The 25,812-nt window shown below is 40.2% G+C and overlaps 2 protein-coding genes across 13 annotated transcripts in view; both read left to right on the top strand.

The window, feature by feature from the left end:
* Prestin (solute carrier family 26 member prestin) overlaps positions 1-18,017 on the top strand; it is a 65,498-nt gene extending 47,481 nt beyond the window's left edge. For 11 of the 12 annotated variants that reach the window (XM_028307097.1, XM_028307096.1, XM_028307095.1 and 8 more), the window contains 3 exons: positions 9,406-9,594; positions 10,092-10,218; positions 10,924-11,546. In XM_028307097.1, coding sequence (XP_028162898.1) covers positions 9,406-9,594; positions 10,092-10,218; positions 10,924-11,072 — 465 coding nt within the window. In that variant the 3' untranslated portion in view covers positions 11,073-11,546. Of the gene's footprint in view, positions 1-9,405; positions 9,595-10,091; positions 10,219-10,923; positions 11,547-12,823; positions 12,905-13,203; positions 13,328-15,343; positions 15,533-16,033; positions 16,161-17,470 lie in introns of those variants that run through there. The other variant, XM_028307088.1, reaches the window with a different exon arrangement.
* A 4,293-nt stretch (positions 18,018-22,310) lies between these two features.
* LOC114354614 (serine protease SP24D-like) lies at positions 22,311-24,886 on the top strand (the record flags this gene model as incomplete). The annotated part of the gene is made up of 3 exons (XM_028307086.1): positions 22,311-22,417; positions 23,622-23,682; positions 24,736-24,886. Coding segments are annotated over exons 1-3 (263 nt in total), but the record flags the coding sequence as incomplete, so codon positions are not given.
* Between the last annotated feature and the right edge of the window lie 926 nt (positions 24,887-25,812).

Genomic DNA, 25,812 nt, shown 5'->3' with positions numbered 1-25,812 from the left:
AAAGGTCTTACCAAGACAAACAACTTTTACTATGACGACCAGCCTCAGATCTGGTTGTGTTCGAAGATAAACATACTTTTTTGCAGAATGGTACCCGGCTCCAATAGTTATGTTTGTAGTGTCATTTGAAAGGTCTTACCAAGACGAACAACATTTACTATGGCCACCAGCCTCAGATCTGGTTGCGTTCGAAGATAAACATACTTTTTGTGTAGTCGAAGTATCACACGTGTCCATCATAAAATATGGTACTTAGGTTATGCGAGGCATGAAGTGTTTACTGCTCCAGCATCCTTCCTTAACTCTATAATTATTTATGGGTATAATTGTGAAATAAATATTTTTATTTGAAGAACTACCTTATTAATAAAAAGTTACACCTAGGATGAACCATGGATTAAAATGACATTTCCATACCAAATGACAATTTAAACCAGAGTTCAACTAGGGTGTAACTTAATTTTCTTAATAAAGGGGTTAGAATTTTATTACTTCTTAAGGATTTTATTATGGGTTGCTAAAGTGAATAAATCCACAAGTCCCAATAAGTCCACCCACAAGATGGACCGACGACCTCATAAAGGTAACGGGAATACGCTGGATGGCAGGCTGCAACCAACCGGCCATTGTGGAAATCATTGGGGGAGGCCTATGTTCAACTGGACGTTCTATGGCTAAAATGATGATGATGATGAAAGAGAATCAAGGGCTAATAGCTTGGGTAGTTCGTCGTAGGTATAATCCTTTCCTTTTCAATGCTTCTTTTAGTTATATTAATAGATTGTAGTCATAGTACACACTCGTATACATGGATGATTGTGTTATACTTTCTTATAATACTTAGTGGAATTACTGCTTTCAAAACGTGAATTAGAACTGGCCCCATAGCAGATATTTTCCTACATCTAGAGGCCTTTTGAAATATATATTGGTTATGGCTATTGGAGCGGGTACCACTTTCCATACATTTGTGCCCATCATCCTTTTCATAGTGGACTGTACTATACGATAAACATGTCAGTCAATTTGACAACCTTTGTTGGAAACATTATTCAATGAAAATATTGTCCAAACCCTTAGTATTTATCTTCGACAAATACTTTAACACATTGTGATCCACTTTTCTTTCACGACTATAAAAATATTTTAGCAATTTAATTCATAAAACCAATTGCGCACATTTAAAATAAACTTTGTTTACACTTTGACAGCAATAGACTGACATGCAAGATGACATGTCAATGAAGTTTTCAGTTACTGTTGCCATTAAAAGAAATTAGTACCATTAGTTTTCCGCAACATGGCGAGGGTTTTTATGTTCCTGGTCAGGCTATATGACTATGACTATTCCAATGAAGACAAAAAACGAAATCTACGCCTAAATAAAAAAACGTAACTAATCCAAAATAAACCTCTGCGCTAATACTCTTCAAGTGGTATAAAACCTTTTCTGTGATTCCTAACTTTTATTTCTATTAGCATGTCAAATCTCTTGACAAATTATATCAAAGTCACAGATGGCATTTTAAAAACAACAAATCCAAAACTCTCAGCAATGTGAATCCCAACATCTTCAAAATGTAAATCAACCTTCAATTACCTACCAAAATGCAAATTTTCCCTCAAAACCGGTGCGCGTACTGTTTGACCCACCAGCTTAGTTTGGTGGGGCTGATCAGGTGGCTACTGTTCGTGGCATTCAACATCATGCTCATGTGTTCAGTTCGGTTCTATATTGGCTCACATAAAATTCTAAATCCTATTCTTTGTCTTACTACCGATTTGTGTTCATAATAATCTCTCTTCATAATTTTATTTTTCATACTTTTTTTATTCATACATTTTTATTCCTACCANCGATAATTATCTGAAAAACGAGATGAAAGCATGAGCCACAGAGACAGACAGACCCAAAAATACAATAAAGTAGTTAGGGAGAAGCCTCACAGATCATATTTTTTGGAAAATACAAGCAAAGAAAAAGAAAAAAAAAAGGCTTCCAATAATTTTCTCTCCCATTATTTTTTCAGGTGGTCACGCAATACTCAACACACATTGACCCTGGCAGTGCTATGAACGCTACAGCTGGTTTACCGACATGTAAGCAAACTATGATTTTTTTCATAAGCTATGTATATTTATGTCAGCCCATTCCAGTCCAGCCTAGTACAAAATTAAGTGCCCCCTGTTTCGGACCCACAATTGCTTCAACTCAATGAATGTTTAATAAAATGTTTACTTTATTTATATGGGGTTTTTGTCCTCAGCCACAGCAGAAATGGGTGTCCCTATATACAGTCCGCAAGAAGTACTCAGCATCGTGTGTCTTGCGGTTGGAATCTTCCAGGTTTGTTGGGAATTTGTGCATAAAGTTACAGGAAATCAAAAGGAGCACGTTGTAATTTTACGTTATCTTGTATTACTGAATGCCATATTGAGTTCTCTGTTCATCTATCGTATGGTAAAGCTGCAGCTTTCAACCTAAAAATTTAGCAACTAGCTTAAATGTGGCTTAGAATGGTACTTAGGGACTTAACCAAAGGAGGATGACTCGGTGGTCTGCGTTGGAAGATATTTTGCTTGCGCAAATAAAATTCTGATTCTGATTCTATAGTTCTTGCAACTCACGAAGGCGAATGAGCTTTACTTGTGTGTATACATGTACAGTCACGGAATGAAAAGGTTCGTCAGTTTTCAAATTGATTCCTTCAACGAATCGCGAGCACATATTACCTTTTGAAACTATGTTACAGAATAATCTCGAGTTAGAGAAAATAATCTTTAACTTTTCGTCAGTAAAGTTCAAAATTATTCAGATCAAAGTTGTTTGACGATTTATCTTGTCAAGATTAATATGATTGATAAACTAAAACCTTCTTGTTGGTTCAACCTGCCATTATTATTTCTATTAAATAAAAAAAACTACATTTTGTAACTTTGCATGGGATAGAAAAATAAACAAGCAAAACCTTATTCGTTAGCAAACGTCATATTTATTTAAATGTTAGCAGCATTGTTTTTTGCACTGTTATGTTGGCAGGTTTGACTCTTACAGTACCGAGTGCAAGCGAAAACCGACACTAAGGTGACGAACCTTTTCATTCCGCGACTGTACATGCACATAATGACTGTCATGTAATGTCTATCAAAACTTTTGAAAAAACTAACAGTAGCGAGCTATCACACATGTAAAGCTCACTCGCCTTCTTGAATTGCAACAACTGTGCTAATAATGAACTTTCTAGAGCAGATAATCAAGATTACTCTCCTATTCTTGTCATCCAAGGTGCTGATGTGGATCATGCGCCTCGGAGCGGTCTCCACGCTGCTCTCAGAGACGCTGGTGTCAGGGTTCACCACGGCCGCCTCCTTCCACGTGCTGGCCTCCCAACTGAAGGACCTGTTCGGACTGAAGCTGCCCAAACTGCCGAGCAATTACAAAGTTGTTTATGTGAGTGGATAATTTCAGCGTTATTGGCATTAAATACTAAACTTTCTTACTTTATAAATTAGCTCTATGTTCTCCCTAATCATGCGAACAGCTAGGGACTGGAATTCGTTCCCTGCTGCTGTCTTTCCCTAATTAATACAAATCCGGGGATTTTCAAGACGAGAATGGATAGGCACTTACAAGGCAGATATGTACCTACCATCCTAAACTGCATCTCATTTAACATCAGATGCGATTGGGGCCAAATACCTGCCAAAAAAAAAAAGATCAACTGGGCTAGCTAGGATGTGCGTTACGATAAAATATTTTTGTGGAATTATATCGATTTGAGAAATAGGTATCGTTAAAATCAATAAAATGTCTCGATAAGAATCATAAATCGTGGCATCCTAGTTCTGCTGGACTGTCGACATGAAGATTTTGAAAATAACTTTTTCATTGCTATTTTGTTCCTTTACTTGACGCCTCAATAATAATAAAATATAAAAACAATGTGTACTTGTCCCCAGACTGTAATAGAAATATGCAAGAACATCACGAACGTGAATGTGGCGGCCTTCGTCATCTCCTTCATCACCTGCCTCGTCATCGCTCTCAACAATGAGCTCTTGAAGGTACAGTTACATTAAATTTAAGAAGTTTAATTGGCGTAATGAGGAATCTTAGCAGTGACTAATTTAACCCTCAAAATGGTGGGTACTAGGCAACGTGCGCTCATCAGTTGGCGCCAGTGCAGAATAAGGTCTTGTAACACGCTAATGGTTAAGACCAAAGCGGAGAAAAGAAGAGAAGAATGTAAAATATTGGAATATCAAGTTAGATTTCGTTATTTCCATATCGCCTCCACTCAGCTTTGGTTCAGAACCGGGTTTAAGAGGAATATCGAGTTTGCATTCACAATGATGACGTCATTAACGAGTAAGATCCAGTAGCGATGGGCGTTGAATCAACGAACAGTTGAAACCAACCGTCGACGTTCAATCAACGTAAAATACGGTCTACCGTTCATTCATCAACTAGTTGAATTCGTAAACGTCTTAAACTAAGAGTTCACGATGTTCATATAAACTGGCAAGTCGACGACGACTTTTAAACGTGGTTACTTATTGCATCGTCCGTTTAGTCAAAGCATTCAAAGCAAACAAATTCGAACTTTTGCACTAAACGCGTAATTTAGTAGAGTCGCCTCTAGTATTTTAGTAAAGCCTGGTCCGTGAGCACGTAGAATCCCGTCCAATGACCCCAAGCTACCCATCCCTATCGCTCGCGCGTAATTATGTTGCTGTCGCGCTCGCACACTCACTGCGGGCGCCCGTCGCACAGTCGCGACAGCAACATAATTACGCGCGAGCGATAGGGTTGGGTAGCTTGGGGTCATTGGACGGGATTCTACGTGCTCACGGACCAGGCATTAGATGGAGTTATTTGTATTATTTATAGCCCTGGCTGAGCAAGCGCTGCCGGGTGCCGGTGCCGATCGAGCTGATAGCTATCGTGGTGGGCACGCTGGTGTCGAGGTTCGCAGACCTGAAGGCGGTCTTCGGGATCGGCCTCATCGGCTCCATACCTACTGGGTGAGTCTTATTATACCTAGATACAGGCCCCTCTTTCCCACTGGGCACTTTGGGCACGTGCCCAGGGCCCCGCCACCGAAGGGGCCCCCCTCTGCTCGAAATACCCTTCTCCAGATTATAAGGGCCACCCTTGGTCCTTAAGTGCCCAGGGCCCCTAGTAGGTTAAAGACGGCCCTGCCTAGATATGTATGTTGCTGAAGTTATACAACCCTTTGAACTTCAAAGCACGAGTGAATAGGCCTCTTATGTCACTTCACTTTACCATAGATCGAATCATCACCCCAGGGGTGAGATTATTTCAAGAACAAACCAGGAGGCGTAGTGTGGGTTTTCGATATCGAGTGCGAAAATCTATTATTAATATTTTTGTTCTTAGAATGTATCCACTATGGGCGCTGTTCAATCCGTCATACTTACATTTAATGTAGTTTTTTACGTTCTCTTAAAGATTCAGAAAATTTTCGCTTTGAGTATATTCGAGTTCCAGCAGATCAGATTATGGTCACTCCCACTCATTTTCCCGTGGATATTGTAAAAAACTACTAAGGGATAAATAAATCACGCTTCCACGCCAAAATCTTCATTTGCCTCTGGTAAAGAGAGGATCGTGCTCCAGCAGTGAAGACTAAATCTATGGTCTAGTGCTAAGACCGCCTGCTTCAGACCCAGAAGTCCCGAGTTCGATTCTTAGAAGAGCTTCCTCTTTGTGTTAACCGCCCCTGTGCTCTAGTGCTAAGTAAGACCACTTGCTCCAGAGGTCCCGGTACGATTTCCAGGGGAGCATCCTCGTTATGGATTAATAAGAACCTCTCCTTTTGTTCCAGCCTGCCAGTACCCCAAGTGCCTCCCGTAGAGCTGTTCCCAACGATAGCCATAGATGCCTTCACGATCACCATGGTCACCTACACCATATCGATGTCGATGTCGCTCATATTCGCCGCAAAGGAGAAGTATGAAGTGGACGCTAACCAAGAACTACTGGCGCTGGTGAGTTGATCAGTTTTTGTGATAAAATGAGTTTGAAATTGACTTATTTTGTAATGTCTAAATACAACGACTAGTGCCAGATAAAGATTTTTGTTTCTTCCTCTTTTGAGGCACACCGTATGCTGAAACGGAGACTTTTTAGCACACCCTATTCCATGTTTTAAATATTAATTTCATTGTTTCAATGAAACGATATTCTGTTCCATATAAAAAGCACTGATTTCAATGCTGGATAAAGATCTACCAGATCCTTGCAATCAAAGTCCAAAGCTAAAGTAAAGACAAATTGCTTCTTTTTTATCTAAACTAGTTTACGATACTAAAAATTAACCGAATAGCATATCCTACCAACCAATTAGTTTTCCTGTAAATGCACTTTCAAATAAAGTGTATTAAACGTATTTTCCTTTTGTCCATCAGGGTGCCAGTAACGTGTTTGGATCCTTCTTCTCATGTGCACCGATGTGCGCTAGTTTGTCACGCTCTTACATCCAGTATCAGGTGAGATAACTAATTAAATCAAATTGAATAAAATTCTTCATTGGGATAATTTTGAACTTTTGAGATCGTTGCATTTCTGAATGTATGATGAAGTCATCGATATATATTTTTATACGCAACGATACCCTTTCGCTTTATTTTGGTTGGTAACGAGATAAATTGTGTAGGTGGACATGTTTTACACCATATGCAATATATTTCAGGGTTTTATTAAAAAGGAACAGAACGTCAAGCTTTGTTTAAAACCCTGTTACATTGATAACTATTAGTAAGATTTCATATAATAGCTCTAAAATCAGTGAGTTTATGGGAACAACTAGCCGTGTGGCAGAGTAGAATAGAACCAGTCTTACTCGTCCCGTAGATATATATCGTAAAAAGCGACTAAGGGACAAATATGTGAGGTCAGGCTACCCCAAGTGTTGACGATGGCCACCAAGAGTAGGTACTAACTAACTAGAACGACGTAATGTTATACTTTTTGTACATTATAATATAAACTACTGACTATTATATGACCTTAAGTCCTGTGACTTACCTGATAGTATTTTTGTTTATAACCTGAAATCTATTTAATACCTAAATGTGTAATCTATATCTTTACCTACCTATATCTAACTAAGCCAATAATGTCTAAATGTTTGCTANTGAAGCGCCTCTATGCCAGGGTTTTTATGTTCCTGGTCAGGCTATAATCATAATTTTTTTATCAATACTGTTACTACCAAGAACCATTTAAAATACATAATTTTTATTTTCAGATCTTTTTTCTTCATAACATTCATTGGTCATATTGTTTTAATTAATAATGTTGTTACTAAGTAAGAGGCGACTTAGGGACTACACATCAAACAGAGAATGGGCAGCAGCGCTCTCTGAAAAACATCAATCTTTAAACTGCGATCTCCAACCCGCCTGCCTAGCGTGGAGATTATGGCAAAACCCTCCACTATAGTGGAGGAGGCTCATAGTCCAGCAGTGGACTGTAAAGGGCTGTTGATGATGATGTTGTTACTAAGAACATACTTCAACTCATAATGTTGTTGTTCAGAATAATTTACTTTATAACAGACATACTCGTATCTTTAAAAAAATCATATATAATTTAATAGAGTAGTAGCAGAGCATGCAGCATGCATTGGTATCTCCTCGTCTCCGGCGCTGCGGGATGTGCAGCCCTTCCGCCCTTGCGTCACGAGGCTCAGGCACCCACGCTTGCTTCCGCGGCTTCGGCTTTTTGGATCGCCATCGGCGCCTTCGGCGCCTCGGCGACCAGCCTCAGCCGCTCCAGCTCACCCGGGCGCCTGAGCCTCGTTACAGCGGGCGAGGGCTGCCCTCCCTCCGCGCCTCCGGCTTTTAAATTACACTCTAGGGGTAGGGCAGACAAGACTACGTGGAGTCGGTTTTGCAGCGATTCGTTTCTGTCACGTTAGTTTTGTGGCACAAAATATTGCCTGTTTTGGACCATTTCAAATTAATTTAATGTTAAAATACGATTTAATACGAATATAGACATCATGATTTTCAATAATATGGAAAAATACACTTATGAGTAATAAATTTATGAAAACAAATATTAGGATACATCGCATTTATGAATATTATAGTTATTTATTCGAATGATTATGAGTTTCGATCATTAGTATAGAAAAATATATGAAAACAAATATTAGTAAAAACTAAGTGTATGATTAATGATATTATGAATATCAATGATTATGTTTTTAAATATGTAGGTTTTAAATTTTTTATGAAGAATGATCATTATGGTATCAAATTGTATGAGAAATATTTTCGGACCTCCAATGATAGGAATTGAAAAGTTATGTAAGAAAATGCGCTACCGTTCAGTTCAGTTCATGATTATGTTGCTCCATAACGACAGGGAACTGGATATGGCCAGCCGTGGGATGCTCATATCGAAATGATAGAAGAAATAGCCAAAGAATTAAAACTGCAAGAGATTTGATGCAAGCTTTGATTGCTTATACTAAGTGTAAGAAAGCACATTCTGGTATAGCAGATTGACAGAATACGACTGGAGCAGAAGAAATAGAAATATGATGCTTAAAAATTGTCTACTACGCCTTGAAATGGAAACGATTTGGAGTTCAATGATGCAAGCCAATATGGACTGCTTATTTTAAGTGTAGGAAGACTCAATCTGGTATAACAGATGGACGTGACTCGATTGGAGCAGAAAAAGCCTATGAAACACATTACAGGATATTTTATTAACCACTATTACAGAATAGCAGTGCACCTTCTTCTATGGAAGATTAAGTTTAGAAGCCCTACCTTCGACATAAGATCTGACGATGTACTCGTAATACCGTAACAAAAGTTCAATAAAATACATAGTCAATTACAATTTGTTTGTTTCTTTCATAGTAATTTTGACTAATCTCCATCACCTGATGTTAAGTGTAGATATCTAGGGTCTTACATACCTATATTACCTAGTAAGTACTAGTACTCAGTCCTTCTTTAAAGCCGAACGATGAAGGGGTCGGACTGGCCGACTCGTGATCCGGGGAACGCGGGTTCGGTCCCCGCTGCCGATCCGACTATTGTGGTGAGCTCACTCGTGATACAAGCATATTTAGCTTAGTACGAGGGGCTAATGAGACTATTAGTATGAGTAAGTTGTGAAATAACAAATTACTAATAATCTTTAAAAAAAAAGGTGGCCCAGGTCACAGAGTTTTAGAAAGATATCAGCAGGTAGCGAGTGCCAGCCCCCAGCGGTTTACGTTAGGGATAGGTCAGCAAAACAATTTTTGAGTGCAGGTGGGATGTCGAACGTAGGGGATGATACTCCAACCTGCGTTTCGTTCCCCAATAATGGAAGTTGACGGCATTTCTGATGAATTTCTTTTCTCTCTTCTCCAGGCTGAAGAGTTACCAGGCGTGAAAATCTTCCACTACTGCGGCGGCTTGAACTTTGCCAGCAAGAACTTGTTCAGGGAGACCCTCTTCCGCAAGATCGGCTACCTGAAGCCGACGGAGGTGGTGCCCGATGACGACAACAACCTTACGAAAAGTGACTCGTACGAGTGGGACCCCACTATTGGGCATCGGGTAAGAATCTTTTAGACTTTACAATGTTTGAATTATTACAAAACTCATAAGATTTTAAGCTTTCGCCTTCCATAATTCATTTTAATTATTATAAACCACTTAATGTGTTCCTCAATTGGCTTCCGTGAAAGGTTTATTAATAACTTTTTAGCCACTTTTTAAGTAGAACTATTTACCTACGCACTTTTGTGAAGGAATATTTTGAGCGAAACTTGCTCTTTGTTCTTTAATTAAAGTTTTGATTTTACCTTCTCTAATTTACCATAGGCAAATGGAAGATTCAATAAAGTAATGTTATGTCATCAAGTCATTTAATATTCACTGCAGGAGCACGGCACGACCCTCTCTAACATCAGAGGCAAATTGAGGATTTAACTTACTCGCTACACCAGGGTTTTGGGGGAGGTCTTCCCCCTGTTTATAGCTAAGAAAATGTAAAAATCCAACGACTAGTGGTGTGTATGTGGTGTATCATCTATCTATACCTTGTCTCCCAGGTCCAATGCGTGATAATCGACGCAACGGCGCTGTCGTACGTGGACGCGCCGGGAGTGAAGACGCTGGTGGCTGTGCAGCGAGAGCTGGTCTCCAGCAACATCACTGTTCTTCTGGCTGGGGCTAACGGTAAGAAGGCTTCACATACCCTTATGATGATAACTGTAGATTGGAGGAAATAACAGAACCTGGGCCTTTGACAAACTAGGGTTTGCTTACTTTATAACACGCACAGATTTCAATGATTTATTGCATAATCTCACACTAATGTCACTCATTGTACAGTAAGCTATTTGATATCCCCAGGGACTATTAACCTTCACTGATTAGTGAATGCATTAAAGGCTAAGCTGTAGTTCCTGGATATGTACAGGAATTGCAGTGGTGGGATTAATCCCGTTAAAATAAAGTAGTACTAGGATAGTCATGATCAATAAAAGAACAAGAATGAATAGCAATGGTCCTAAAATAGTACCTTGTGACACGTTAAAATTACATTAAAATCACAAGTGTTTTCTAATTCTTTAATTCAGTATGGCCTTTACTGGTTGGGTTTTTATTGGTGGTCAAGCTGTAAATCATGGCTACGAATTGCAGCTGTTGGAAAAGAGAAATAGAGAATAGTCCCTTTACCCAATAATTTAATTTCGAACTATGTTCTTCTAATTCATTTCGTTGCGGGTCCAAAGACAGTTAACTTTCTCTCAGGACAAACTTGACCTTCACTGGTGTAGGTTTTTATTGGCGTTCAAACTGTAGATCCTGGCTACACAGGAGTTGCAGCGGTTGTATCGTTCCCACAGCCTATTATACTAACTTCACGAAACTTTACAGGTCCAGTATTAGAGATGATATCGAAATTCAACTCGCTGGAAGCTGACAGACTACAACTAGACACCTTCCCAACCGTCCACGATGCAGTGGTTTACTACAAACTAGTTGAAGCGAAGAAGCACGAAATAGCTGTCACGGTGACAGCGTGATACCTGTCATTATGACAGAAGTTGGCAGATTGCGCACGCGACGTTTTACGTGTAAGTGCGGTAGTTGGTGCCAATAACTTTTGTCGTTTGAAGTATGTTCAAATAAAATGAAAGTGCTTGAAGTAGAATAGTACAGTAAATTTTAACCTGCAGCAAAATAACGACCCAAATGGATTTTGAAACTGGGTTTTGTTTTAAAATTGATTTTTCAAAAAATGCCACGCCAGAAACTGCGACGTAATGCCACGATATTTGTGGCATGGTACATTGTTTCAGTGACTGCTCGCTACGATTTATGTCATATCGTATGAATGGCACTCTATCTTATTTTTAACGATAAATGTGTCTGTTATGTTAATCTAAAATCGATAAAATTCCACGATTATATCGTGGTCTTTACACTAAAGCTTCAACCACACCTACGCGTGCCGGCGCGATCATAGGCCTGTCATGGGTCACGCGACCTGTCATTTCCCTATGACAGGCCTGGCTNCTCATTTTCAACATACCTACCTAGACTTTTCATTTTCATCTATCACCTACGTTCACCCATCGACCTACATCGCCTACACCAAGTCTAATCTAGACAGCCTGGAGAGTAACAGTCAAATCTTTCATTACCCGTTGGTGAATGAGGGCTATCGTTTTAGCGCTCACCAGTTAGCGCCACTGTAGAGTAAGGTCCTGTCACTTGCTAGTAGCGAAGACAGTGGCACCAACTGGTGAGCGCGAAAGTGGTAGGAGGACTATCGTATTTGCACTCATCAAGATGGCGCCACTGTAGAGTAAGGTCCTGTCGATCGCCAGGGGTGCCAACTGTTAAGTATAAAAATGATAGCCCTCATTGGTAAGAATCTTTTTTCTGCAGATGAGACTAAATAACCTGATAATGATAATGATCTAAACTAACCAACTGTATGGCTGAAACCATGTATGATGTCTCCAGGCGGGCAGCAAGACAGGCATAACCTCAGTGGTGAGCTCGCTTCTGATCCTATGCGTGCTGCTATGGGTGGGGCCGTTCTTCGAACTGCTGCCGCGATGTGTGCTCGCCTCAATCATCGTGGTATCGCTTAAAGGCATGTTCATGCAAGTCAAGGAGCTGGCTAAGTGAGTAAACGAACCTTTCTACTCCTTTACAAAATCTTAGATTCTCTTTAAAAGAATTCTCTTTAGAATTTAAATTATCTATAGAAAACATAGTTTTTGGTACAAAGTCAGCGTCAAAAATTTCGAAACACATCTTTGTTGCAATGAGGGCTATCGTTTTTCTACTCAACAGTTGGCACCCCTGGCGATTACCAGGACCTTACTCTACAGTGGCGCCATCTTGATGAGTGCAAATGCGATAGTCCTCCTACCACTTTAGCACTCACCAGTTGGTACCACTGTCTTCGCTACTAGCAAGTGACAGGACCTTACTCTACAGTGGCGTAAACTGATGAGCGCTAAAACGATAGCCCTCAATGGAATAAGGTTGTATTGTCAACTTAATGGCCACTTTGGGTGTCAAGAACTATTTGCCGCTGAATGTATCACAGAGAGGTTAGATACCTTCATAATACATGAACCAAAACTCACGCTAGATTACGAGTATGTGAAAGCTCGCGCTCAAGACCTATACAAGTACATCTGGGCCTAATAACAAACCTTGAATAATCCTCTCTTCAAATTTTCCATACGAATTTGGTATAAATTCTTAAATTCTAAACCAGTTGAAGTCTACTAACCCACAAACTGTGTCTTTACAGATTCTGGAAGCTCAGCAAGTTAGATGCTGTGGTGTGGCTGGTCACTTTCCTCATAACGGTGCTAGTCAACATTGATATTGGGTAAGCAATCTTAAACCTAATTTCCAATAAGTATATGACCAGGACTATATTCTCCCAAGACTTTCCCCTGGAAAAGATGCCGACCTGGAAAACCCTTAACAGATTTTGGAATTTATAATGCTAATCTTTCACCTAGTTTAAAATTTGAAAAATCTCCTATTTCTGATGGAAAAACGACCTTTCTTTCACTTACCCGACGACTGCTTCAACCATTGACGGACACATTGATATACCCATCAAAATTTTCATGTGTATTTTTAGCTTTGTCCCAGCGTTATAAGATTCAATTTTGTTTGCAGACTAGGAGCTGGTCTGCTAGCCAGTGTGGGAGCCCTATTCTGTCGGTCGCAGAAGCCCTACACGTGTCTGCTAGGCCGTGTGCTTGACACTGACTTGTACCTCGACACCAAGCGGTACAGAGCCGTAAGTAACATTTCATCAATACCTTTACTTCTCAACATAAATTATTATAGGTCCAGCCATATGTCGCATAACTCAGTCACTTCTTCTGGAGGGTGTTTTTTGTTTGTTACGTCAAATGTTATAGTTCCAAAATACTGAACTGTCCTGTCCATGACATTGACAGCGGGGCGCCACCGTCAATACCGGATCGCTCGTTCCGATTTTTGCCATGTTGGAAACCATATAGTTGAACGATGGTAGCGCCCCCCTGTCATTGAGTTTGGTGGGGACAGTTCAGCGTGGGTCATCTATATTCTCTGTCACGTCGTAATATGTCAAAATCACCCCTCTCGTGCCGCTGCCATACCTCAGGCACTGAATTAAGCGCTAGATCTATAATTGCTTGATATCTCCTATTCTAATGAAGACAAAAAACAAAATCTATAGTTCCAAAATACTGGACTGTCCTGTCGATGACATTGACAGTGGGGCGCCACCGTCAATACCGGATCGCTGGTTCAGATTTTTGCCATGTTGGAAACCATATAGTTGAACGATGGTAGCGCCCCCCTGTCATTGAGTTTGGCGGGACAGTTCAGCGTGGGTCATCTTTACACCTAAATAATAAAAAAACGAAACTAATCCAAAATAAACCTCTGCGCTGATAATGCTCTTCAAATGGTATAAAACCTTTTCTGTGATTCCTAACTTATTTCTATTAACATGTCAAATCTCTTGACAAATTCTATCAAAAGTCACAGATGACATTTTAAAAACAACAAATCCAAAACTACCAGCAATGTGAATCCCAATCATCTTCAAAATGTAAATCAACCTTCAGTCATCTACCAAAATGCAAATTTTCCCTCAAAACCGGTGCGCGTACTGTTTGACCCACCAGCTTAGTTTGGTGGGGCTGATCAGGTGGCTACTCTTCGTAGCATTCAATATCATGCTCATGTGTTCAGTTCAGTTCATGATTATGTTGCTCCATAACGACAGGGAACTGGATATGGCCAGCCATGGAATGCTCATATCGAAATGATAGAAGAAATAGCCAAGGTATGAAAACTGCAAGAGATTTGATGCAAGCTTGAATTGCTTAAACTAAGTGTATGAAGGCACATTCTGGTATAGCAGATAGACAGAATACGACTGGAGCAGAAGAAATAGAAATATGATGCTTAAAAATTGTCTACTACGCCTTGAAATGGAAACGATTTGGAGTTCAATGATGCAAGCCAATATGGACTGCTTATTTTAAGTGTCGTAAGACTCATTCTGGTATAACAGATGGACGTGACTCGATTGGAGCAGAAGAAACATAAGAAACACATTACAGGATATTTTATTAACCACTATTACAGAATAGCAGTGCACCTTCTTCTATGGAAGATTAAGTTTAGAAGCCCTACCTTTGACATAAGATCTGACGATGTACTCGTAATACCGTAACAAACGTTCAATAAAATACATAGTCAATCACAATTTGTTTGTTTCTGTAGTAATTTTGACCAATCTCCATGTTTCCATCCCAAAAATATAACGATCTGATGTTAAGTGTAGATTATCTAGGGTCTTACATACACTTAACTAGTAAAGGCTAACTCACTCTTACTTTAAAACCACGATAGCTGAACGGTGAAGGGGTCGGACTGGCTGACTCTTGATCCGGGGAACGCGGGTTCGGTCCCCGCCGCCGATCGACTATTGTGGTGAGCTCACTCGTGACACAAGCATATTTAGCTTAGTACGAGGGGCTAATGAGACTATTAGTATGAGTAAGTAGTGAAATAACAAATTACTAATAATCTTTAAAAAAAAAAGGTGGCCCAGGTCACAGAGTTTTAGAAAGATATCAGCAGGCAGCGAGTGCCAGTCCCCAGCGGTTTACGTTATAGATAGGTCAGCAAAACAATTTTTGAGTGCAGGTGGGATGTCGAACGTAGGGGATGATACTCCAACCTGCGTTTCGTTCCCCAATATCTAATGGATATTGACGACATTTCTGATTAATTTCTTTTCTCCTTTCTCCAGGCTGAAGAGTTACCAGGCGTGAAAATCTTCCACTACTGCGGCGGCTTGAACTTTGCCAGCAAGAACCTGTTCAGGGAGACCCTCTTCCGCAAGATCGGCTACCTGAAGCCGACCGAGGTGGTGCCCGATGATGACAACAACCTCACGAAAAGTGACTCGTACGAGTGGGACCCCACTATTGGGCATCGGGTAAGAATCTTTTAGACTTTACAATGTTTGAATTATTACAAAACTCATAAGATTTTAAGCTTTCGCCTTCCATAATTGGAATAGTCCGTAATTCTTCATTTTAAATCTTATAAACCACTGGTGTTCCTCAATTTGCTTCCGTGAAAGGTTTATTAATAACTTTTTAGCCACTTTTTAAGTAGAACTATTTACCTACGCACTTTTGTGAAGGAATATTTTGAGCGAATCTTGCTCTTTGTTCTTTAATTAAAGTTTTGATTTTACCTTCTCTGGAGAGGCAAGTGGAGGATTGAATAAAGTAATTTTATGTCATCAAGTCATTATTATTCACTGCAGGAGCACGGCCCTCTCTAACATCAGAGGCAAATTGAGGATTTAACTTACTCGCTACACCAGGGTTTTGGGGGAGGTCTTCCCCCTGTCTATAGCTAAGAAAATGTAAAAATCCAACTACTAGTGGTGTGTATGTAGTGTATCATCTATCTATACCTTGTCTCCCAGGTCCAATGCGTGATAATCGACGCGACGGCGCTGTCGTACGTGGACGCGCCGGGAGTGAAGACGCTGGTGGCTGTGCAGCGAGAGCTGGTCTCCAGCAACATTACTGTTCTTCTGGCTGGGGCTAACGGTAAGAAAAGATAAAAAAGATAAAAGATAAAAGATCATTTATTCACCGAGACAAGGTAATACAACAAGGTAGATGTTACAATAGTTATACAGTTCAGATTATCTCACCAGCAAGCTAGTGTGTGATTATTACATTTTTTTAGAAGGCATTAACACCATCATCATTTCAGCCACGGGACATCCTCTGCTGAACATATTGGGTATTAAATACAAATAGTCTGAAACCAACTTATTCACCAATACCATAATTTGCCAAATCAAGCCATCAATCATAGGTACACAACACACTGATACTTTAGAAGGCTCTCGGCTCATGGCGTTCTATCTCGCGGCCAACGTTCGAATGCCTCATAGGAATATATTTCTGTTATCCCGTACGACTCCCCGCGTTCCTCAGGTGTAATTTGATAGCCAAATCATTATGGGCCTTCCCCATTGATTTCCATAATGACCGGTTGGTAGCGCTGGCCTGCATCCAGCGCCTTCCTGCTACCTTTATGAGGTCGTCGGTCCACCTTGCGTCTGCTTACTTTAGGATAACACACACAGATTTCAGTGACTATTTGTACAATCTCACACTAATGTCACACAGTAAGCTATCCCCCGGGACTATTAGCCTAGGCTTTCACTGATCAGTGATTTTTTTTTATCCGCAACGAGGAAGCTCTTGGCCTGTATCTCACCTGATGGTAAGTGACGATCAGGCCGAAGGTGGAAGCGAGCTTCACTCGGAATCCTCAACCACGGAGGAACTGGCTATCTTACCTCTAACTGCCGGAACACAACAATGCTGTTAACATCGCTGTTATGGCGACAGACTTGGGTAAGATGGTGGTAGCTAGCCAGGCGGACTTAGAATAAACCCTACCACCAACCAAACCGAATAGAAAAATCCGCCCCCACTGGGAATCAAACCCGGGACCTCTGCGTCTGAAGCAGGTGGTCTTACCACTAGACCACTAGACTAGATTGTATTTCATTGAAGGCCAACTGTATTTTCTGGAATTGCAGTGGTGGGATTAATCCCGTTAAAATCTCACAGTAATGTGTGAAGCAGTACTAGGATAGTCATGAACAGGAAAATAACAAGAATGAATAACAATGGTTCTAAAATAGTACCTTGTGATATGCACACGTTAAAATTACATGAAAATCATAAGTGTTTTCTAATTCTTTAATTCAGTATGGCCTTCACTGGTTGGGTTTTTATTGGTGGTCATGCTGTAGATCCTGGCTACGAGTTGCAGCTGTTGGAAACGAGAAGTAAGAATAATCCCTTTACCATTTCACTAACTTGACTATCATTTACAGGCCCAGTATTAGAGATGATATCAAAATTCAACTCGCTGGAAGCTGACAGACTACAACTGGACACATTCCCAACAGTCCACGATGCAGTTGTTTACTACAAACTAGTTGAAGCGAAGAAGCACGAAATAGCTGTCACGGTGACAGCGTGATACCTGTCATTTTGACAGGAGTTGGCTGATTGCGCACGCGACATTTTACGTGTAAGTGCGGTTGTTAGGGCCAATGACTTTTGTCGTTTGAAGTATGTTCAAAGAAAATGCTTGGAGTAGAATAGTACAGTAAATTTTAACCTACAGCAAAATAACGACCCAAATGGATTTTGAAACTGAGTTTTGTCGTAAAATTGATTTTTCAAAAAATGCTACGCCAGAAACTGCGACGTAATGCCACGATATTTTGTGGCATGGTGGTACATTGTTTCAGTGACTGCTCGCTACGATTTATGTCATATCGTATGAATGGCACTCTATCTTATTTTTAACGATAAAGGTGTTTGTTATGTTCATCTAAAATCGATATAATTCCACGATTATATCGTGGTCTTTACGTTGCACTGGTTTATAAGTTTCAGAGTCATGAAAGAAATTAGTAATTTTGTTGTAGGTTGATAAATTAATGCTATTTTAATAGGCAGCTAGCATTTGCTAAATACGGTTTATGTTCCGTACTTAACGTATATTAACGAGTTTAAATGCAATAACTGCAACCCGATCAAGCTAAATGCGTACCTAGCGGGAATGCGACTCTCCCTCGCACTCACCCGCCACAGAGTAAATACAAATGAGTAGGTTATCTTCATAGAAACGCACCGAGCGCGGTTTGTATGTGAGCGCGCCAATACGTATGCGGCGCGCACGCACACACTACCAAAATTCGGCGCAACCACGACTGGCTCCCCGCTAATCCCCGCTATATTTTGTCAGTGTGTGCGTGCGCACCGCATACGTATTGGCGCGCTCACATACAAACCGCGCTCGGTGCGTTTCTATGAAGATAACCTACTCATTTGTATTTACTCTGTGGCGGGTGAGTGCGAGGGAGAGTCGCATTCCCGCTAGGTACGCATTTAGCTTGATCGGGTTGCAGTTATTGCATTTAAACTCGTTAATATACGTTAAGTACGGAACATAAACCGTATTTAGCAAATGCTAGCTGCCTATTAAAATAGCATTAATTTATCAACCTACAACAAAATTACTAATTTCTTTCATGACTCTGAAACTTATAAACCAGTGCAACGTAAAGACCACGATATAATCGTGGAATTATATCGATTTTAGATGAACATAACAAACACCTTTATCGTTAAAAATAAGATAGAGTGCCATTCATACGATATGACATAAATCGTAGCGAGCAGTCACTGAAACAATGTACCACCATGCCACAAAATATCGTGGCATTACGTCGCAGTTTCTGGCGTAGCATTTTTTGAAAAATCAATTTTACGACAAAACTCAGTTTCAAAATCCATTTGGGTCGTTATTTTGCTGTAGGTTAAAATTTACTGTACTATTCTACTCCAAGCATTTTCTTTGAACATACTTCAAACGACAAAAGTCATTNATCTTCATAGAAACGCACCGAGCGCGGCTTGTATGTGAGCGCGCCAATACGTATGCGGCGCGCACGCACACACTACCAAAATTCGGCGCAACCACGACTGGCTCCCCGCTAATCCCCGCTATATTTTGTCAGTGTGTGCGTGCGCACCGCATACGTATTGGCGCGCTCACATACAAACCGCGCTCGGTGCGTTTCTATGAAGATAACCTACTCATTTGTATTTACTCTGCCCGCACACTTCCCCGCGATCGACCCGTCGTCCGTATCAAAGCGTCAAAGTGACGTCACGGCTAACAGGTACGCTGTTAACCCGACCCGGTTGTTTATTTAAACGTTTTATTTTTAAGTAGCAAATTAAATAATTGTATTATTTAGTCAGAATGTATTTAATGCAAAATTTATGCGAAATTTATTCGTAGTTTAGATTTTTTAGAATAAAGGACGTAGCACACTTATCAACCCAGAAAGGGATCGTAACCGTACCAACTCGAGGCGGTCAGTATTATTTGTATGAAACTCCATACTGCAACGCACACTTATCCGCACCGTAACGTAAACGCCTCGCCTCGCGGTTGACAGCGCGCGTAAGGCGATGACATTTTGCGAAAGGCGATACGATGTTGATCCCTTTCCGAGTTGATAAGTCCGCTATGACCTTAAAAGTGTTATTTTGGCTGTTACAACAGATTTTGTACAATTTATAGAGATATCGAAATGATGCCATATTAATGAGTTTTCATTATTTTCTTTAAAGGCCTATTCAGACCTAAGCGGTATTCGCTACCGTCTGCGGCAGAGAAAACCCAGTGGGTATGCGGTAATAATACTGTTCAGACCTAAGCGGTATTCGCTACCGTCTGCGGCAAAGAAAACGCTCTAGCCGCGGTACTTATTGATACTAAATACCTGAGCGAAACCCGCGTGGTATGTACCTCTACCCACAGCGGCAGCGAATAGCGCTCAGGTTTGAATAGGCCTTTAATCAGTCATGAATCGGATAATCTTGAGACTTGTCGAATTTTCGAGGATCTTATATGTACTTATTGTATATTAGAAAAAAAAATTATGATCAGTGCCCGTAGACAATGACTATCATTTTGTTTTACAATTTTGGTTCGTTTTTCGATAATTATATCAACGTTTTGTACTTAATTCGTGACTTAACGAATAAAAAAGCGATCACACATACTCGAATCAGTCTATTGTAAATGTCAAATTATCTATAGGCCCATCCCTAGACATAATAACAAATGTGACAGATTTAATTTCGAGATCGATTCGCTGAAAAAAGACTTAGGCCCAGAACAGACGATGAAACGCAACTGCAACGAAACTGCAACTGCTAGTTACTTTTGAGTTGCATCTAAGTTTTTGCCATAGCGTCCGTTGAGAGACCACACATGACGCGACCAGTTTGAAAGTTTATGGCAGAAACTTAGATGCAACTCAAAAGTAACTAGCAGTTGCAGTTTCGTTGCAGTTGCGTTTCACCGTCTGTTCTGGGCCTTAGCGAAACGAGTTTCAAAACTGCCTGTACTGTATATTTTTGTGATAAATATCGAGCCTTATTGATTTTATTTTCATATCAATACGTTATTATTTCAATTATTTATGTATTTATAGCTAAAACATAATTATGTACAAAAGTACTTAATAAAGACTCTAGGTAAAGGTACACACATGCTTTATTACAATTAATCTTTATTGAAATTACTTAGATAAAATAAATAAATAAAAATAAATATCCTTGGACATTTTACACTGCGCCGCTAGCCTCAAACTAAGCAAAGCTTGTACTATGGGTACTAGACAACGGATATAAACATACTTAAATACTAAATAAATAATGCTATTTATTTAAAGCATGTGGTTATACCTATCTAATTTATTAAAAGTATAACATTTTGTGATCATATAAAAAGACAGGGTTGTCGAAAAATAAGTTAATCGAATATTATAAAAATAAGAAATATTTGACGATGCATTATGTCGTATAAACAAAACTGTCTGGCCTCACGTACCGGACTAAGTACTTAGCCATTTTGTATCTGAAAGATATAATGTACTTTTAGAACTATTTTTGTAACTGATAATGAACGCATTATTTAAAATATTGCCATTACTGAAAAGTTCGCGAAAATATTTCAAAAACTTATATTTGACAACCCTAAAGCATATTTATTGTAAAATATGGTAAAATACATATAGCCAGTAAGTCTGTTGTGATATTTTGTACCTAAAACTATAATGTTGTATGTACTTAGGTATATAGGTAAATAAATGTTGATATTTTAATGTTTTGTTTAAATTAGATCCCTATTCGAGTTGGTGTGAGAGTTGGAGTTGTCTTATAGTTTTATTTTAGGCAATGTAGTTCAACAATGATATTTAATGAAGTAGACACATTTAAAACCAAGAATTATATTATGTACCTACTAATAATAAAGTGAGCAGTAGGAAAGAGATGTAGGGATTATGGATACGGACCCCGAGCGCGAGTTCGACTCGCACTTGGCCGTTTTTTCTGACTGGTGTACAGAACCCTAAAAATTTTAAGACTTGTCATCCTCCTTTTTTTAAATGTATTTCAGAATAGAGAGATAAATATCTTTACAATGATAAGACTATCCGGTTTTACTTTATCAGAGAGAAATGTTCACCTACCCACATTAATCGGATTGATTTGTTACGTTACCGAAAGCAATATTGCACTCTATAAAACTTTCTCTCTTTGTAACGCCGATGTAACACTTGAAGGTCTTTACAGGTAGGTAATACTGTAGCTATAGCTGACCCGACGAACTATAAATTAATTTAGATCTAATAGTTTCGGTCGGAGCCTAGAAGATTACAGAATCCCTCGTCAATCCCTCACTTTGCTCGGTCGGGATTTCAATACCCGTGAGAGACAAGACACTGCATTTTTGGTGCAATCCACCCTAATTATAAAGCACATGACGTTGCAAGAATGCGGGTAGATGCCTACATCCAAACACGTCAAGATGGCGTGACGTCTGGAATAATTTTATCTAAGTACCTACATGCTTCATAAAAATAATGTCGAAACAACAACATTATCTGTGCATGTAACATATTTTGGAGCGTCACCGTAATAATCTCTGGATAATAATAAAAAAAAAAAAAATAAAATAAAAAGTATTTATTTCGGATAACAGGGATCCATAATGTTAGTNATCTCTGGATAATCCCCCGTGCTTATTTGATAAAAGATAATTGTAATTGATCATTAGCGTATTATAACATTGATAATTAAGTGCCAAGACCGAATCCGTCAAATATTGCATCGCAGTAAGAACTTGGTGGCTTAAGATGGCGGCTGCATATGTATTTGGTTTTATCCTCGTCTTCGGACTGGTTGGGGTAAGAAAAAAATTTGAATTACTTATATCAATACTAGCTTTTCTCGCGGCTTCACCCGCATGAAATTTAGTTTGTCACAGATCGTTATAAATAATAGCCTATATGTTATTCTGGGTTATAAACAAGTACTGTAAAGTTTTATCAAAATCCGTTCAGTAGTTTTTGCGTGAAAGAGTAACAAACAAACATCCAGACATCCCTACAAACTTTCGCATTCATAATATTAAGCAGGATAGGATTTATTCATAATTGAAACAGGTTGAGAGAGCTCTTTTGTTACTTGGGATATGTTGATGTTCGTTCCTTTCAACCAAAAGACCACCTACACACTTGGACCATAGTATGAGTGGACCACAAGATGGACCGACGACATAATAAAGGTAGCAGGAAGGCGCTGGACGCAGGCCGCTACCAACCGGTCAACATGGAGGTCACTGGGGGAGGCCTATGATCAGCAGTGGACCTCTTACGGCTGAAAATAAAATTATGATGATGATAATAATGAGCAACAACCATATTAGGTTGGACAAAGGCCGCCTCAGGATTTTTAAAACAAACAGTGTGTGTATTGGTCTACCCTCATTCTAAGTATTTTTACGTTCGACGCCGCGGCGCCGGTAATCCGTACTGCACACTGACATCACAAATACTTAACTTTTAATTCATCATCAACATCATCATCTCAGCCATAGGACGTCCACTGCTGAACATAGGCCTCCCCCAATGCTGTCCATGTTGCCCGGTTGGTAGCGGCCTGCATCCAGCGCCTTTCTGCTACCTTTATGATGTCGTCAGTCCACCTTGTGGGTGGACGTCCCATGCTGCGTACCTACCGGAAAACTTTTAATTATGAGAGAGACTTAATTTTTAAATAGTGTTGTGTGAGTAGGGTTGCCAGGTCCAAAATCACAAAAGCCGGACTTTGTGCTTCATTTGGCCGGACATTTTACCATAAAAGCCGGACATATGACGGGGGGGGGGGGTGCAATTAGTGTCAGCTCATGAGTGAGTACTATCATCATCGGTTGCTATCCAACATCCTGATGCGTGCGCTTCATATGATTCTGTGGCTCGACTTTCTCCTGGCGCGGCAACCAAATAAAAAGCCGGACAGGCCGGACAAGGCAATATTTGGCCGGACAAGTCCCTAAAAAGCCGGACGCCTGGCAACCCTATGTGTGAGTAAAGACGGTGTATGTTTTAGGCCCTCCACCCAGTCTTGAGAGATGCTACGCCAGCGTTTGTGGAGGACATGCGCGGCAGCAGTAAGTTACCTACATTTTAATAACCTTTTATTCTTACTTATAAAGCCTTTCCGATAGTAACCCTTCATCACGTTTACCATCTGTGTACTTATTTATTCATTCTGATGACGTAATGCATTCATAAACAACCTGTTCAAGTTAATGAGGGCTATCGTTTTTATACTTAACAGTTGGCACCCCTGGCGATTGACAGGACCTTACTCTACAGTGGCGCCATGGCACGAAAAGAAGAAGAGTGGCGCCATCTTGATGAGTGCAAATGCGATAGTCCTCGTACCACTTTAGCGCTCACCAGTTGGTGCCACTGTCTTCGCTACTAGCAAGTGACAGGACCTTACTCTACAGTGGCGCTAACTGGTGAGCGCTAAAACGATAGCCCTCATTGCGCACCTCGCTGGAAAGCGACTCTCTCGCACTCACCCGCACATCTCCTCGCGTTCGCCACGTACCAGTGTCGATGTGACGTCACGGCGCCAGGTGCGCAGTTAACTTGACCTGTATCAAAATACAGTGTGAGTCACGTTAAAGTGTACATATGAAAATAGATGAAACTAGACCTATTTTTATCGACAAAAAAGAGGTCAAAAAATTTTTGAGATTTTTTTTTAATTTTTTATAGAATTTTTTTTCTTCAAATTACTTATTGTAAAGAAAACGTAATAACTTTTAAACTAAGCGGTATATCCTGATAAAAAAAAACAGTAATAATGCTAAATAACAGGCGATACTAAAAAAATACATAAAATATACAAAAAATGCCAACAAATAATNCTTAAGTGAAGCAGCAAATCGATCGCAGAGCGTTGAATAGAGCTCTGTGATTGGTTCGTGTGTGACCCTGTGCGTCCACGCGCACTGTGAGACCTAGTAATGTTTGTGAATACGGGCGTAAATGCCCTGTGTCCCCTAAATGGGGCAGAGGGCGTCCCCAACAGTCCTCCATCGCGTTCGGTCTTGAGCTTCGCGTTTGATCTCGCTCCAAGTCTTACCGTTTTCTTCGCCTCGTCTGCTACAGAAATAAAGTTACATGGTAATAATCGTGGTGGTCTCCAGGCAGGATCGTCGCCGGCTGGCCTGCAGCAGATGGGCAGATCCCCCACCAGATCAGCCTCCGCATGGTGAGCGCGGCCGGCGCCGTCTCATCTTGCGGCGGCTCCGTCATCCACCACAACTGGGTCATCACCGCTGCTCACTGCGTGGCCAAGTTAGTATCGAAAGTGTTCAGATTATCTAATTTCTGCGTGAAAAAGTGCAGAGCGCAAGAAGCAAAATGTTCCAAAAAGTTTTCTAAAACCAATATGAACCGAATTCGCTTTCGGTTTGGAGTGGAGGCCGCGTACCGGAAAACGCAGCGTGGGACGTCCACCCACAAGGTAGACCGACGACATTATAAAGGTAGCAGGAAGGCGCTGGACGCAGGCTGCTACCAACCGGGTAACACGGAAAGCATTCAACAGTGGACGTCCTATGGCTGAGATGATGATGATGATGAATTCGGATTTCGGTATATTAAGCGGTACTAATCTGAAACTTGATGTTCAAAGTTACAAGTTGAAAATGGAGGATAAAGACCATTTTCTGAAACTAAAAGTTCTGGAGACTACCCTGTCTGTCTATACCTAAATATAAAACTTTCTATCAGTGTGCGTTATCGACTCATCAATAAGAATTAAGACAATAATCGGCCAACTTTTAATCTTCGCTGCTAAAGATAGACTTACAAAATCGGTCAGCTGTGGTTTCTCATTAAAAGATTGTTAATATCGCTACTGCCTACTGTACTTAATATTATAAGGTAGGTATAGTTCTAGCGTTTAACTCAGTTATTGCCTGAGGTATGGCAGCAGCAAGGGAGGGTTTTTAAACGTCAAACGTCAGCGAGACTTCAGATATCCTTCACATTTGTAAGCTCTGTCACGTCATAAAACAGGGTGGAAACGATAAGTGATCTCATTCGATTATTTCTAAACTATACAAGATATCGAAAAACTGGTTACTGATTCTGAAAGTGCTTTACGAACTCTATCCAACGGTACCAATAATAGGTCACAGAATTAACTGGATCTATCTGACAAATTAAATGTTTCCAGCTTCCATACATTTAGTAAAATCACATAATATTAAAAACTA

The sequence above is a fragment of the Ostrinia furnacalis genome, unplaced genomic scaffold, assembly GCF_004193835.3.
Source record: "Ostrinia furnacalis isolate ACB-3 unplaced genomic scaffold, ASM419383v2 OfSCF2094, whole genome shotgun sequence".
Taxonomy (NCBI): domain Eukaryota; kingdom Metazoa; phylum Arthropoda; class Insecta; order Lepidoptera; family Crambidae; genus Ostrinia; species Ostrinia furnacalis.
The sequence above is the reverse complement of the archived record's forward strand: the minus strand, read 5'-3'. Positions and strand labels throughout refer to the sequence as shown.